Genomic DNA, 16,969 nt, shown 5'->3' with positions numbered 1-16,969 from the left:
GCCTCCCCATGCCGCACCACCGAATGGATGCCAGTCCATTTCCGGAATTTTTCAAGCCACCCATGAGAAGCCTTTAAGTCTGGGGTTGGCGTCGATGTCCCTTCTCCTCTGTCGTCTTTGGCCCGGGCAATCAAATCAGCGAAAATAGCACTGGCCTGGTGGCAGATTGCTGTCTCGGTTATCGTATCGCCAGCAATTTCTTTGTCTTTTATCCAGACAAGAAGCAGCCTCTCCATCTCGTCGTGCACGTGGCTCCTCTTGCTAGACAAAATAGTCATGCCCTTGGAAGGTGTAGCTGCTTTGATGGCTTCTTTCTGCTTAAGGATGGTGCCTATCATCGACGGATTTCGGCCATATTCCTTAGCGATCACACTCAACCGCATGCCAGCTTCATACTTCTTGATAATCTCCATTTTTGTCTCCACAGAAAGCATCCTCTTCTACTTCAGCAACTTTCTTGGGACCCATGACTACGTATATATACTGTACATAATTAAGTTATGTAGTATACGTATGTACTAAAGTTCTCACACAACACGATAAAGTAGTACTACAACAAAATCACTAACGAATTTACGTTAATAAACAAAATCGTATAGAACAAACGAATTTGGCGTGTGTACGATAATGATGCTGCTACCGAGTGGCCGAAGAAGAACGCCGCTACGTAGATGCACGATGGGAGAGATGCTGACCAATAGGAGAGCAGGATCTTATGGCGGTGACTAGCATCAGGAACCAATGGGAGAGCGGGAGGATGGTGGCGAGTCTACTCAGTTGGCGGCGCACGAGTTTTAAAATTGTTATCAGTGGTCTGGGCGAATCTCGGGACTTTACAGCAACAACCTTTCGTAACCTGAACTATTTTCGTATGTAGAGCCAAAAAAATCTTCGTATTTGCTTTCGTAACTCGAATTTATCATAAGTCGAGCCTTTTCGTATGTCGAGGTACCACTGTAATATACTCATGACTTTTAATAATGTTTGATAATAGTCCTCGGGTAATAATAATTGTTTGAGGTTTGTGACTTTTGTGATGGTAATCCTATGATGAATGTTTATGGTAATCCTATAATTAATAATCACTGTTTCACTCACTGGAAATAAGTAAACTATTCAGCTAGTACTCTGGAGATTTTCATTTATTTATTTTAGTGTGGGAAAATTTTGTAAGAACAGAACATAAGAAAATTAGTGAGCACTACATGTTTGATGTTTTGCAGGCAATCTTTAGATACACATGCCCTGTATACTATTAAGCTGTTAATTCTGCATCTATTGATAGTTATTGCACTTATATATATAAATGAACAGACTGTTGCTTGCTTAAAAAATTTCAGCTTAATGAACTTTCCAAGACGCAAACATTTGTGTGTATGACTGGAGCATTTAAGCTGCAGTTTGCATTTTAGTACCTTAGCTCTCAGTCCTTTAATCGTGGAGACTGGAATGTGATTGTACGCTTAGGGTATGAATTGATATTTCATATTTGCCATTAATTCTGTGTGAGGTTATTCACTGCATGATAGTTATGGTAGTGTAATACCTAAAAATATCCTGTAGGACTATAGCTTGAACAGAAGTGCAATAGTGCCCATACGATAATTTCATAATTGCATATCTTGCAAGTACTACTGTAACCAACTGCTTGACGAAGAAATTGTCGCTCATCCTGAGAACACTATTGACTGTGATGGAACAGATTCACAGGAGAAAATTTTTGTTATAAATCTTGATATTTGTTTGCATGTCTTTACAGTAACTTTTTCTGTTTTCAGTTACTGAAAAGAACAGCAGCTCAGATCATGAGTCTGGATGTATCGAATCACCCTCCTGTGGACACAACTGCCCTCAAAATGAGCTTAACGGAAGTCCTCGCTGATCGTCCCTGCACAGCCAAAAGTGCTATTCCCGTTGTTTATTCCCATCCGCAAGCGCTGCCTACACCCGGGTAGGTTTATCTTTGCTTCATACACAAATATGACTTAATATTTTAGGATTTAGGTCGTGTTTTAGCTTCATTTTCCAAGTTGAATAACTGCTTGGACAAAAAATGTTACATATGCTGTGTATAATGAATGAAGGATATCAACAAATGATGGTAATTATTTGGGATGAATCATACCTACTGTTAAAGGTAACTTATATCTTCACACATACAGGAGAGGAGATATAAGCTATGTTTAACATAGGGAAGTATTCAAATAATAAAATTTATTATGAAAATTTGTATTTTTTTAAATTTTGAAAATAATGGTTGTATTCGTTTATTCATGCCAGATAGTTCTTTGTGTAGTTGTTAACTTTAATCAAATAACAAACAAGACATTATAATTAACATTCTTAGATTTTCAAGTTTATCTTGGTTATCTGTATGTTTGTAATTACAGTTTGTTGAGTGAAATTGGTCAAGTCAAGAGAACCTGTGAAGCTTTACTTAGTGGTCCAAAACCAACTTTAGCACAGCAATACTTTACTCCTGAAATCATCAGACTAACACCCCCTTTACATGTTGCTGAAGATGAGGTAATAGTATATGTTGTCTGTTTAATTGGGATATAAAATAATGAGATGTTAAGTTACAGCAGTATTTTTTTTGCCACAGTGCATATACTGTACTTAAGTATGGAAGTGGATTGTGTTTAGGTACTTCCTTCCTTAAATGTGGTATTATTTCACAACCTTAAATCCACTTTGGAAGAATGTATTCTCTCAGTAAAATATTCAGTCGGGTAACAATGTCATATGCAGGAGGGTTTTAGTGAATCATTTTAGTAACTAAAAAAAATTCCACAAGATAACCTTGTCATTTATTTTGAGGGTTTTTGTGGACTTTTTCAGTAAATAATAAAATTGTACATGGTAACACTTAATCATTTGATGGAGGGTTTTGTTGGATCTTTCAAGTAAAAATAAAAGCTTCAACGGTGTAACTCCATCATTTATTTTGAGGTTCCTGTTGATCTTTTCAGTTAAGAACAAAAAATCCAACAGGGTAAAACATCTATCTGCATCAAGCAGATAGATGTGCCAAGAAATTTGTGGATGAAGATAAAAAATTGCTTTAAAATTCTTGTGCCTGAAGGTGGTAAGATGGTTACCTGTAATAGCATTGAAATTGCATGGTTTCTATTTGATAATATAAATTTAACAGGGAAAACTGAAGATTTAGCAACACCCACACTAAGGTGATTTCTCCCAAAAAGTTCTTTTTGTTCATGAAACTTACCTGTCAGATATATATATATAGCTGTATTCTCCGAAGTCCGACAGAATTTCAAAACTCCCGGCACACGCAGTGGGCGGCCAGGTGGTTAGTACCCATTCCCGCCGCTGGGAGGCGGATATCAGGAATCATTCCCATTTTCTATTCAGATTTTTCTCTGTCGCGGTAGTGAAAACACCTGTTTCCATTACCTCCGCCTAGGATTTTGAAACTTCATTAGCCGCTTAAGTATCCTACTTATTTGTTGAATGATTGACTTGGATTTGTGGCTAGGCATACGCTATCATAAATTAATATAAATTTTTTCATTGCATATGATGTCTGAATCTAGTTAGCCTAGTTTCAGACTTTGTTGTCTGCAACGGGTAAGGGGAGGCTACCGAAACCTTCGGTAGACACGTCCTCTCTCTCGTCAGGAGGGAGCGTCAGAGTACTGATCTGGCGTCCCTTCGGCTTGACTTAATATCGATAAGCGTGACAAAGACGCAAAATGTCGCACAGGCGGCTGTCGTCTTGGTCAAGAGATTAAAAATGTCCTTAAGGCAGGACCCTCACGAGGACGCCTTTCGGAGACAGTTCAAAGCTCTATCGAGAGGAAGGAACGTCTTTACTCTTGTAGCAAGGATTGTTTTCTTGCTTTCCAAGACGCTCCCTCCCTCCTCCCCTCCTCATGGCGCTATGTATACGTTATGTGACGTTCGCTTTACTACGAAACGGGATATTGTTCAAAGCTCATAAGCTTGACGTCCGGCAAGCTGATTTGCATAGTCAAACAGCTCGCCAAGACGCATCTTACTCGTCCCTAAGGGACGCTCTGTCAGCGGACAGAGATGACACTGGACAGACTATCCTAGTTTTCGACAGGAGAAGGGCAAAGAATTCCTCATACCCAAGAACACACAGGCGTCCTTTTAAATGCCCTTCTGCAGTGTCGATGAGCGTGACAAAGACGCAAGATGTCGCACAGCCGGCCGTGGCGTTTTTGTCAAGAGTGGCGAACGTCCTTAAGACTCGTCCTGATGACGATCACCGTACTTATGCTTAGGACGCTCGCGTTTCATGAGCGGCTCTCCCCTCGCCAGGAAGCCTCTCAAGTTACTCGTGTTGACGCACGTCATTCACTATGACGCTTCCCTTGTATGCTTCGTCGCTCTTCTGTTCCGGACGCTCTTCAAGACGCTCTCCAAAGAATGCAATCAGGACGTTCGGCAAGCACCTCGCGAGGATGCCTTTCGGAACGCTCGGCGTTCCTTTTTTTGAGCGCGTTTCTGGATATGTTCATTTGCATTACTAAGACGCAAGATGCTGCACAGGCGGCCACCGTCTTTGTTAGAAGGTAACGAAGGTCTTTAAGGCCGTCTTGGAGACGATAGCCTTACGTCTTCCTATAGTGCTCTCACACTTCAGGAGCAGCGTGGCGGCTCTCCAGGACGCGGTTTTCGGGTGGCCTTTTCCTTTCAGAAAGAAAAAACCGCTCGACGTCATAAACATTGATAAGCTTTTTGGAAGACGCTCGATGTCTTACACATCTGGACGCTCGCCAGGACGTAGCGAGGACGCTTTTGAAGACGCTCGGCATTCTACACGTCATGACGCTCGGTAGAGCAACTTGCCAGGACGTTCTTCAGAACGATAGGCGTCCTACGCATCAAGATTCATTCGGCAGGATTCTGCAAGAACGCTCTTCAAGAGGGCGTCGTCGAAGAAGAGGAAGGAGTTTGGTCTCGTCAAGATGTCTACTTCGCTTTCTACGAAGGGAGCGTTCAATAGAATCCATCACTTGATGAATTCCAGGAAAACTGTAAGCAGATTTCGGTGTCATAAAACGCCTCCGTTCTGCTTTCGGGATTGCGCTGCCGAAGGGAAACATTAAGGTCCTTCCTGTCGTAAGCCCAGTCTCTAATCAGGAATCCTGCCCCTTCCTCGATTTCTGCGGGAATCGGGAAGGCTATATGCTCGAATTCCTCCTGGATTACTTTCCGTCATGCAATTGGGTTAGTTCTCATTGACAAAGTTCTTAATAGCATTTTATCGCATAAGCGGATAAGTAACAAAATTTCGAAAGAGCTCTCATTCATTAGTCAGAGGCTCATCCAGGAAAAAGACTTATAGACTACGTCCATGAAGTCTTATGTCCAATATCATAAGAAGCTTGAACTTTCCTTTTCGATCTTCGGTTCTCACTTGAGGATTTCCATTTGAATAATATTATTCCTTCTCTTGGCAAAGAGAACGAAGACAGTCGATTTCCATTCTCTCTTCCTCGTCGAGGAAAGAATGTAGTAGAGAATTAGATGTTCAAGTGACTGCAATACTTATGTATTTTATCTTCGCGTCATATTACTAATGTAAAGTTCAAGTCATATACGCATATCGTAGTTACCTCTACAGATGGCAACCGAAAGGACTGTTATTTTAAGTGTATTTAATCGGTCCTTCCTGCAAACTTCCAGGAGTTTCCGGTGTAAGGACAATGCTTAAAGGTATTGTTACAACAACACCAACTCAGCTTCTGCATCTAGCGAATTATGTTTCGCTTAAATATGCCTGCTTGAGAATTTCCTTATGATCGATAATAGTAACGAACCTATTCCTTCGTAGAAGAGAGTAGCTGGTAACTCAGGCAGAATAGTGCGAAACGAGAGGTTGCTGTCATTGTGGATGACGCAGTATATTTAATCGGTACTCCCGGCAACTTTCCAGGAGTTTCCGATTTAACATTTGGTTAATTAAGCGTAATGTTACGACAACACAAAATCAGCTTCTGTATTTAGCGAATTCTGTTTCGCTTAAATATGCCAACTTGAGAGTTTCTGTTCAAATAATGGAAAATCTATTCCTTAGATGAATAGAATAGCTGGCAACTCGGCATAAGACTGCGAGAAGGTGAACATAAGCTGCTGCCTGTAACTGTCACAGTGTCACACACTGTCACCAACTCAGTTTTAGGTAGCTCGTTGTAATGCTCTGTCGGTTACGTCTCTCTCTCCCGCGGGATTGATTTACGAACCGTATCTCTGCCCTACAATCACGACTTTCGCCTCGGGTTGAGGGGATTTCTGGTAATCATGAATAAACGACTTCCTTTGGCTAAGAAATTTTCAACAGAGATATCTCTTAGACATGTTCGGCGCTGCTTACCGCACTGTAACAGAATTCTGTATGAGTCTACCGCAGCATAGCACTATAATAATGCTCTCCTGCTTATGCAAAGCGCAGCCTTATTAGGGAAGGAAGCATGCTTAGTGAGGGAATGGATGAGTCTGCTGGGGACCATTTTCCTCGCTGGAGAAGCTTGTTTTCCCTGAATAGACTGCAATTCAGACCTCTACAGTTTTTTCCTACAGGAGAACTGAAATAACATCAAAGATCTAGAGATAATTCTAAACGTCTCTCAATGGGTTAAGGATCACCTCAGGTGATACTGAGAGGGAGCCAGGCATCCGGACAGAGGTCCTGGCACATAATCTAAAAGAATTGGAAGCAATTTGGTTGGCTCTCCAGTTCCTCGAAGAGTGAGGTTTTGGTCGAGTGGTCCAAATCATCTCAGATAATTCCGCAGCTCTCTCATATCCCAAGAAGAGAGAGATAGTTATCGGCATAGGCACGGAACGTAACGATCCTTAAGAGGTTCGTTACACACGATTGCACGTCCGTGCGGATCTTCTCGATCGACGGCAGCAACTACTGACGTTTGAGTAATCCTCGCTTAGAAGTATGTCGAGAGTTGTGGAGACTTTGGGGACGTCCTTTCGTAGATTTCTTTGCAATATTGAAGACGAAGAAGCTTCCTCTACGTTGCGCCCTTATTCTCGATCCGAGAGCGGTAGCAATAGACGCCATCCTATAGTATGGAATGGGGATAGTTGGTTAGCCCTTTTCCCCTATTCAAAAGCTTAGGAAATATAATAAGATAATCGCTGGCGTCAGAGGGAGTGAAAGAGACGCTGATCGCCCCATGTTTGGCCTTCGAGAGGCTGGATTCACAGAGGTCACGTCCTTCAGAGAGCACTTTCCAAGGACCCTTCCCGAGAGAATCGGTCTACTCTTAACAGCCTCACTTCGAGAGGTACCTAAAATCTCTCCGCTCTGAGTCTGAATGCGTTCAGACTGTCAAGAAGCGAGAGGATCTTCAAGATTAATTGCAAGTCTCATTGCCAAAGCAAAGCAGTGCTGCATATTTTGCAGTGTACCAATCGGAGTGGGCCGTTTCTGGACATAGGGCAGGAAGAATGACTGTTTCCTCCACCTCTGACCTCTGTGAATTACTTTACCGCCTTCCCATTCCGTCTGAAGTATGGATAAGCTAGCAGTCCCAACTATTGTAAGAATACGGAAATATGTTGACGGCCTCTAGGCTCAGAGATTCGGATCTGTCAAACAACAAACAAAGCCCTTCACGATCTTTGAGGTCTGTGGAAATCTTGAAATTGTCTAGATCGAAGCTTCCGGCATGGAACTTAGACGTAGTCTGAAGTTCCTGATGTCAAAGCATTTCGAACCTCTCCTTTCTGCAAACTTAATACACGTAACCAGAAAGGCTAATTTTCTAACCACTCTAGCTACGGCAAAGAGGGTTAGTCGTGAAGGTTTTCAGCCATCATCAGGAGGTTTTGGCTTTAGAGGACATAATTCGGTGTCCTTCTAAGCCTTCCGTTCTTGCTAGAACGAAAACCCGTCTAACCCTTGGCCCAGAGACCTGGAGATCAAGGGGATGGCACAAATTATTGGGCAAGAGCCACAGAGAGTCCTGTGCCCTGTCGGGACTCTCAAGTTTTATCTTGATAAAACTAAAGAAAGTCGAGGTCATTCGGACAATCTGCGGTGTTCCGTAAAAAGACCAGACTTGCCCATGTCGAAGAACGCCCTGGCGTTATTTTTAAGGAGTCTTTCTAAGAGGCTCATTCGTCATGTTTGAACAAAGATTTGAAACCTTTTAAAGTAAATGCTCACGAGGTGAGGGCGCGGCCTCGGAAGCATTTCAACAGAGCATGACACTAAGTAATATCCTGAGTGCCACGTTTGAGCGAAGCAACTCTGTGTTGTCCCGCCCCTTTTCCCCCAAAACACTCCCGGACGGGAATCTGTGAAAGACGACATATGAGATCTGCGAGTCGCTAGGACCATACATATCCGTAGAAATATTATTGGAGGCAGGAAGCAGCACGAATCCTATCCGTATAGAAAAGGGTTAGGTGTGCTTTTAACTTTGAAGGGTTGGTCGCTTGAGGCGCTTTCCCTTTCGTTAGCCTAGAAGTTATGGGACTAACTTCGATAGGTTAGGTCAGGTGGTGGTTTTAGCTTCGTTGCCCTCACAGTATGGTCAATATGGTCTAGTCACATTGTGGTCACGCTCCCGTTGACAGATCATCTAGAGCGCACCAACTACACAGGTCACTACCTTGTTGGCAACTCTAGTAAAGCAAAAGCAGACTTCGGTGACAGTAATCAAGAAGTCAGCTATGCTAACAGGTAAGGAATCAAGATGTCAATCATCTGCACTTGAGGTGTTTCCTAATCCTTCTATTCTGTCCCTTCCCACCTCCAATGGTGGGATTCAGCTATATATATATATCTGACAGGTAAGTTTCATGAACAAAATGTTATTGTTATGATACAATAAAGTTGTTCATACTTACTGCAGATATATAATTAAAGTACCCACCCACCTCCCTCAGGGACAGTGGTATGAAAAATCTGAATAGAAAATGGGAATGATTCCTGATATCCGCCTCCCAGCGGCGGGAATGGGTACTAACCACCTGGCCGCCCACTGCGTGTGCCGGGAGTTTTGAAATTCTGTCGGACTTCGGAGAATACAAGTATAATATAATATCTCGCCAGGTAAGTATGAACAAACTTTATTGTATCATAACAATAACATGTTAATGTTTCTCACTCTTTTGTTTAAGAAAGTTCACAATATATTTCAGTGTAAGTAAGATAGGGGACTTTTTATACTCAAGGAGCTGCAGTGAGAAACTGGGTTTAGTGTAAATTGTTTCAATAAATGTAAGTTTAATAAATGTTACATCATGTTATTATCTTTACTTGATGTTTATTAATTGGTATGTGATGTTCTCACAGCTGGTTTGGATAACGTCTCTGGATCGTGCAGAACATAAAATAACCTATGACTCAAGTATGTGTGTCCTTAGCGGAGGAGACGCGGAGGCAAAGAGACTGATGGCCAAAGCTTTCAAGGAAACCTTGTCACTACCACAACAGCAGCACCTTTTGGCAGAGCTGGACAAAGACCCTCGAATGGTTTACCATACTGGGCTGACTCCGCCAAAGGTTGGTTACTGATCTTTGAATTAGTATCACTTGCATATGATTGGGTTAGATGTAAAATGTTGAGTCATTTCCTTTTTGGGTTAGATGTAAAATGTTGAGTCATTTCCTTTTTGGGTTAGATGTAAAATGTTGAGTCATTTCCTTTTCTTGATATGTAACATTGTTATATTTGCCTTCATTTTTTAGTAAGACTGGAAAATAATCTTAAAAGATGCTTACTTCCACAGTTGAATAACTTGCTCACGAAATATATAAGACCTCATGCTACGTATAAATAAAGGTAATGCCACATAGGAAAATGGGAAACGAGAACTGCCTGAGACCTTTTGGTCTTAATGACCCTTTACTAAAGGCAAGTGTTGCCTTTAGTAAAAGGTTGTTAAGACCGAAAGATCTCGGGCAGTTCTCGTTTTTAATTTGCCTCCATGGCATCTTTATTTTCTTCCACAGCTGTTTAATCTTAGAAAATTTGTACTTACACAGTTGTAATACAGTAATTCTCTAAATCATATAACAAATTCTTTTGTTTGGCTATCAAGTGTATTTATGAAGGTTGGGCCTGAATTGATTTTTTTTTTTTCACCACCAATTACCATTTTCATTTTTTTTTTTTTTTTTTACCACCAGTTACCAGACCTAGTTGAGCACAACCCTTTAATTGCCATAGAAGTTCTCCTGAAGTTGATGCAGTCGAGCCAGATTACTGAATACTTCAGTGTTTTGGTGAACATGGAGATGTCACTACATTCCATGGAAGTTGTCAATAGGTAAGATGGTACATTGAATTATTTTTTACATTGCTCTTGTTATATACAGGCAGTCGTCGGCCTATGACGGGGGATCTGTTCTTGAGAAGCGCTGTAAGCCGGAAAATCGTCAAAAACCCTAAGAAAACCTTACTTTCATACAATCAACTTACCTGTCAGATATATACATAGCTAAGACTCCGTCGTCCCCGACAGAAATTCAAATTTCGCGCCACTCGCTACAGGTAGGTCAGGTGATCTACCGGCCTGCCCTGGGCGGCAGGACTAGGAACCATCCCCGTTTTCTATCATATTTTCTCTGTCGCCGGTGGTATCAACATTGTTGCTATTACCTCCTGACTTAGATTCTTATTTCATCCTTTGATCATCGTTTCTCGGCTTTTTGGTGACGTATCTGGATCGTGTTTTTGGCATTCGCTACTGTGGACTGTTTTTGGAATTGCTTTTTGGATTTTTCTCAGTATATCTGATTCAAATGTGAGTGTGAGAATGTGTGTGAATGTAGGCTGCAGGGTGAGGATACCGAAAGCTTCGGTTGATCCTCACACTGTATGCCGTAAATGTAGGGGGTTTCAGTGTTCTGCTAATAATACTTGTAATGAATGCGAGGGATTAAATGCAGAAGAGTGGAAGACTTTAACTTCTTATTTGAAGAAGTTAGAGAGGGATAGGGTTAGACGTCTGAAAGGTGTGAGTTCAAGGCCTATTGAGCCTTTTACTGATAATTCTAATCCTACTGATTTAGGATTCTAAACCCTATGTTTCTCCATTCACAAAGTGTACTTTCGGAATCGGCCTCGGAAATCGCCGATCTGAAAGCTACGATTCGCGAGACATGAAGTCCAAAATGGCGGACTTACAAGGTGGAAGGCTAGTGAAGTGAGCATTACAGTGAAGTGAGTTCTCCCAGTGTTGTGGAGGGGGCGTTGATCGTCTGCGACGCTCCCAGGCCTAGACCTCTTCCAAGCTCCCATGCCCAGAGGAGAAGGAAAGTCGAAAGCCTTAAGGAGGTCGTGGGGAATCCCCAACGGTCAGACGTCCCTTCAGCTAGCTCTGTTTCGTGGCAGGCTGCTCAAGGGCGCTCTAGAAAAAGCGTCCTTCGTGAGTGTTTCTCATCCTCTCCCTCTCCCTCACCTAAACGAGGGTGGAAGGAGTCGAATTTATCGAGACCTCTGAAGCGTCATATGAAAGAACCCGAAATTGATTCGAGCCAGAGCGTTTCTCAGATGACGCTCCCTCTTCTATTAAGAAGGCGAAGGTGGCGTCAGCGTCACCCGACGAGTACGCAGAAGTACCCTTTCGTACTTCTCCCCCGAGTGATGACGAAAGGCGTCATGCAGTTGACGTGGGAGAAGCTTCAAGGAGAATTATTATGGCAGTTCAAGAGCAACTAACCTCTCTAGTGGGAGTTTTTAAGGCGCCTCGTAGGAAGGACGTTGCGCTTCCAATCAAGAAGTCTCGTCCTCTCTCACCTGCTAAACGAGAAGCGTCATGCAGACGTGAAGCTTCCAAACATCTTACAGAAGCTTCGGGGTTGCGAGAGCGAGAGCGGTTGCTACGAAAGTTTCGTAACGCCAGAGAGACGTGAGACGTCTTTTAGACAGGAAGCGTCTTTGAAAGCTGTTGGTAGACGTGAAGCTCCGACCAATATTTTTGGCGCCAAGTAGGACGCCTTTTGAGAGCGGAGCGTCTTCCAGGCGCGAGGCGTCATCCGGACGTACGTCAGCAGCCAAGTAAGCAGGAGACGTCAGCCAGGACGCTTGGCGGACGAGAAGCGTCATCCAAGCGGGAAGCGTCTTCTATTTATCGAGAGAAGCCTGAGCTTTTGGCGCCTTCCAAGGCTATTAAAGCGGGGAAGAGGGAAAGAATATCATTCCCTTAGCCCTCTCCTATTAGGAGTTTGTCTCCTCCAGAGGAGGAACGTACAGAAAGGGGAGCGGAGACTCATTTAGATCCCGAGTTGGAAGGAAACTCGGATGATGAATATCAAGGAAGAGAAGGACTGTCGAACTATAAAGTTTTGAACTGCCTTAGCTGCCTTGCTTCTTGAGGAGTATGGAGCGATAATTGACTCCTGCCGCTCCTCCTTCTCCGCGCTCTCTGTTTTCGAGTGCTAAGACGAAGAAGTCTTCGTCTTTTCTCAAAAATGAAGCCCACCCATTTCTATGAAGAGGGCTCTACAATCCTTAGACTCGTGGATGAAGTCTAAGAAGACTTAGTAAGAACGGTCTTCTGCATGCCTCCAGCGAGACTAGCTGGTAAAAGAGGCATTTGGTATCAGACGGGAGAGAATATGGGTATTGCTCTCCCGTCTACGTCAGAAGCAGACTTTTCGACCTTAGTTGACGCTTCACGTCGACAAGGTCTCAACTCGGCACGGATTACGTGGGGCATTTCTGAACTGGACCATCTCCTCAAGGGACTCTTTCATGTATTGGAAGTTTTCAACTTCTTAGATTGGTCCCTTGGGGTGATGTCAAGAAAGCCCATGATTCGGAAGGAATCGAACCGGAAGCCCTTTTGTGCATATTGTCTTGTATAGACAAAGCGGTACAGGATGGGCTCTTTTGAAATCTCCTCTTTGTTTGGAGCAGGTCTTCTAAAGAAGGGAGGACGGTAAATTTGGTGGGCCTTTTAACCAAGGCAGTTCTCCCCACGCTCAGAGAGCAGCGCTGCTGTATTCGCCTTTGTATGACTTTTGTTCCCTTGTCTGACTTTTTGTTCCCTTCTCAGTTGGTGAAGGACATTGCTCATTCATTAACTGAGAAGGCGACTCAGGATCTTCTGACGCAGTCAGCAAGAAGAAGAAGCCTGCTTCTACATCTGACAAGAAAGGACCGAGTACATCGGTTCAGCCCTTTCGAGGTGGTCCGACCTCCAGACCTCCCGCAAGAAGGAAGGCTCCGGAGAAGAGGGAGGTAGGTCTGCCTTTCGTCCTTTAAAAGGAAAATGAGCTTCTCTCCTCCAAGCACCAGTAGGTGCCAGGCTCCTGGGATTTGTGGAGGCCTGGACACTTATAAACGCAGACGCGTCATTGTTGGCTATAATAAGGAAGGGATATCGTATCCCTTTCCTGAACATCCTCCCCTAACGTCAATACCAAGGGCGGAAACTAAACAGCCAAGTAAACAAGGATCCTGTGCTGAGGGAAGATTTTTTTTACTCTTCGATCGATGGTGGAACAAATGTGGGACAAGAGAGCGATAGAACTAGTACTAGATCAAAACTCCCGGGGTTTACAATCGCCTTTTTTCTGGTTGCGAAAGCCTCGGAGGCTGGAGACCAGTACTGGATGTCAGCTTCTCTGAACAAATTTGTTCGGAAGGATAAGATTCTCCCATGGTGAGACTTCTGCTTCAGTCCTGGCGTCATTACGACAAGGAGATTGGATGGTGTCTCTAGATCTCCAGGACGCCTACTTTCACGTCCCGATCCACCCTTCATCGAAGAGGTACCTCCGTTTCATGAACGGGAAGGATCTTTCAGTTCAGAGCCTTATGTTTCGGCCTGTCCACAGCTCCTCAGGTCTTCACAAGCCTGATGAAGAATGTGGCGAGGCTTCTTCACCTCAAAGGAGTAAATATCTCTCTGTATCTGGACGACTGGCTCATCAGGGCCAGATCAGAGAGAACGAGTGCTTGGAGGACCTGAAGTTAACTTTAGATTTGATCAAAGCGTTGGGATTGCTCGTGAACCTCGAGAAGTCGCAGCTGACCCCCAGACAGGACTTAGTCTATCTGGGGATTCGGATGGATTCTCGGGGTGTCGAATTATTTCCTTCCGCAAGAGAGAATCGCAAAGGGTTTGCGGATAGTCTCTCTTCTTCTTAAGGAAGGAACATACGTCGGCGAGGGAATGGTTTGAGCCTTCGGAGGGGACCCTTTCCCACCCCGCCTCGAACAGTTCTTCCCACTAGGAAGACTTCATTTACGTCCGCTTCAATTCTTCCTCAAGAAGTCTTGGAGTTGGAACTGGACAACTTTCGGACGTCTTTCCCATTCCAGTGGAGATAAGATCGCACCTGGAATGGTGGTTGCCCCCTCTGGAAGAGAACAAAGGGATCTCTCTAAGGACACAGAACCCAGACCTAGTGTTGTACTCCGACGCGTCGGAGAAAGGTTGGGGAGCAACATTAGGCTCGAAGGATGGTGTCAGGCACCTGGGAACCAGCGCAGGTGACTTGGCACATAAACTGCAAGGAGCTCTTCGCCGTGCATCTGGCTTTTGAAGAGTCTAGAACCTCTGGTGTCGAAACAAAGTAGTGCAAGTAAACGTGGACAACACCACCGCACTTGCCTACATTCGAAAACAGGGAGGGACTCACTCCTCGTTCCTTTACGAACTGACGAGAGACCTTTTTGCTTTGGACGTCTCACAGGAACATCTCCCTTCTGACAAGGTTCGTGCAGGGAGTAAAGAATGTGAGGGCGGACAGACTCAGCAGGAGGAACCAGGTCCTTCATACAGAGTGGACCCTACACGAGGAAGTGTGTCAAGATCTCTGGTCGCTGTGGGGGACTCTCATGTGGATCTCTTCGCCACATTCATTTCCAAAAGGCTGGCAGTCTTTGCTCGGTCGCGGAAGATCCAAGAGCTCTTATGGTAGACGCCTTCCTGCTAGATTGGTCTCGAGTAGACGTATATGCTTTTCCTCCATTCAAATCCTGGGATTAGTAATGAAAAAGTTTGTGGCGTCAAAGGAGACGAGGATGACATTGATAGCCCCCACCCTTTTGGCCGCCCAAGATTGGTTCCAAGGGGAGGTGGTAGAGAGTGGATCGTAGACTTTCCAAGATCCCTACCAAGAAGGACGGATCTTCTCAGCCAACACACTTCAAGAGGTACCATCAAAACTCCCCGCTCTCGCTCTGACTGCCTTTCGACTATCGAAAGACTCGTCAGAGCGATGAGGTTTTCTCGCGAAGTGGCAAGCGCGATCGCGAGAGCACGCAGAACCTCCACTACGAAAGTATATCAATCGAAAAGTGGGTGTGGTTTTTTTAGAAGGTGGTGTAGATCTAAGAAGTTGTCCTCCTCCACTACCTCTATAGCGGAAATTGCTGATTTCCTTCTATTCCTGAGAGAGCAATCCATCTACTGTATCCACAATAAAGGGATACAGAAGTATGCTCTCGGCTGTCTTCAGGAATAGAGGATTAGATCTGGCAGATAATAAAGATCTCCACGATCTCATAAGTCATTTGAGACTTCAAAAGTCGAAGGAACCGGTCCCTCCGAACTGGAACCTAGACGTGGTGCCTCAAGTTTCTTTCATCGGAAAGATTCGAACCTCCTCATCTGGCTTCGTTTCGAGACATCACCAGAAATGCCTATTCCTATTATCTTTAGCTACGACAAAGAGAGTTAGTGAATTACATGCTCTGCAAGATAAAGTAGGTTTCAAGGGAGACTCAGCTATTTGCTCGTTTAAGACACTGTTTTTAGCTAAGAATGAGAATCCCTCGAATCCCTGGCCTAAGTCATTTGAAGTCAAAGGCATATCGAGTCTCGTAGGAAGAGAAGCAGAAAGATCTCTATGCCCTGTAAGAGCTCTAAAGTTTTACATTCAGAGAAAGCATCAGATGGGAGGCTCTAGGACAAGGTCTTTGGTGCGCGGGTAAAAGACCCCACAAGACTGATGTCCAAGAATGCGCTGGCATTCTTTGTGAGGAACGTCATTACAGACCGCGCATAAGGTCTGTTCTGACGAACAGTTACGACTGTTGAGAGTTAAAGCTCATGAAGTGAGAGCAGTAGCGACGTCTCTCTCGTTTCATAAGAATATGTCGCTTAAAAACATCAATAGATACGACTTTATTTTGGAGATGCAACTCAGTATTTGGCATCTCATTACTTGAAAGACGTTCGTGTGACATATGAGAAGTGTTTTTCTCTAGGGTCCGTTCGTATCGGCGGATACGATTTCGGGTACTGGGAGACCAACACAAATCCTTAAAAGTATATACTTTTCTTCTTTTGGATATGGTCTGGAATCTCTTCGAACAATGGAGGACTTGGTTTAGCACGGGCGGCCGTCTATGTTGTTCAGTAAGAGAATCTTGTCATATCTAATTAGATGAGTATAATTTTTTTTTAGAAAGTTATGTATGTGTGGCGTAGTGGTTTTGGAGTTAGGTTGTTGTGACGAGTTCGGGGATAACTCGGAAACAATCCTTAGTTCTAACATATGGTTAGGATCAGGTGGTCGGGATTGGTTGTGTGCTCCATTCATAAGGTGTATTGTCATATAAGTGGATCAGCACCCATTGACAAAGTCCTTTCAGGCTCTGCCGAGTAAGCGGATAAGACCCCATCGGCAGACCCACAAGAACTCTTGGCCATAGATCATATATCTCGCTAAAGTTTCTTAAGGTGATGCAGACTACTGGGCAAACACCCACGAAGTCTACCACTATCAGGTAGGAACCAAGGTTTTATTTATACCTACAACATATGTTGTTTACCATGTCTATTCCATATAGTAGCTGTCTCTTACCCTCCACCTGAAAGGTGCCAATCAGCCTAGTGTCTTATCTGACAGGTAAGGTTTGGTTGTATGAAAATGGATATTGGTTATGTTACAATAAAGTTTCATACATACTTACCTGGCAGATATACAATTAAAGGCCCACCCAGCCTCCCCGCAGGAGACAGGTGGAAGAGAGAAAAAATATGAATA

General features: G+C 43.9%; 1 protein-coding gene across 1 annotated transcript in view; it reads left to right on the top strand.

The window, feature by feature from the left end:
- LOC135210120 (CCR4-NOT transcription complex subunit 11-like) overlaps window positions 1-16,969 on the top strand; it is a 98,467-nt gene that overhangs the window by 20,782 nt on the left and 60,716 nt on the right. The window contains 4 exon segments of the mRNA XM_064242926.1: window positions 1,779-1,951; window positions 2,391-2,526; window positions 9,314-9,523; window positions 10,151-10,290. Of these exon segments, the coding sequence (XP_064098996.1) occupies window positions 1,779-1,951; window positions 2,391-2,526; window positions 9,314-9,523; window positions 10,151-10,290 (659 nt within the window).

This window comes from Macrobrachium nipponense, chromosome 39 (assembly GCF_015104395.2).
Source record: "Macrobrachium nipponense isolate FS-2020 chromosome 39, ASM1510439v2, whole genome shotgun sequence".
In the NCBI taxonomy this organism is placed as follows: domain Eukaryota; kingdom Metazoa; phylum Arthropoda; class Malacostraca; order Decapoda; family Palaemonidae; genus Macrobrachium; species Macrobrachium nipponense.
Note: the sequence above shows the minus strand (reverse complement) of the source record. Positions and strands in the feature narration are given on the sequence as shown.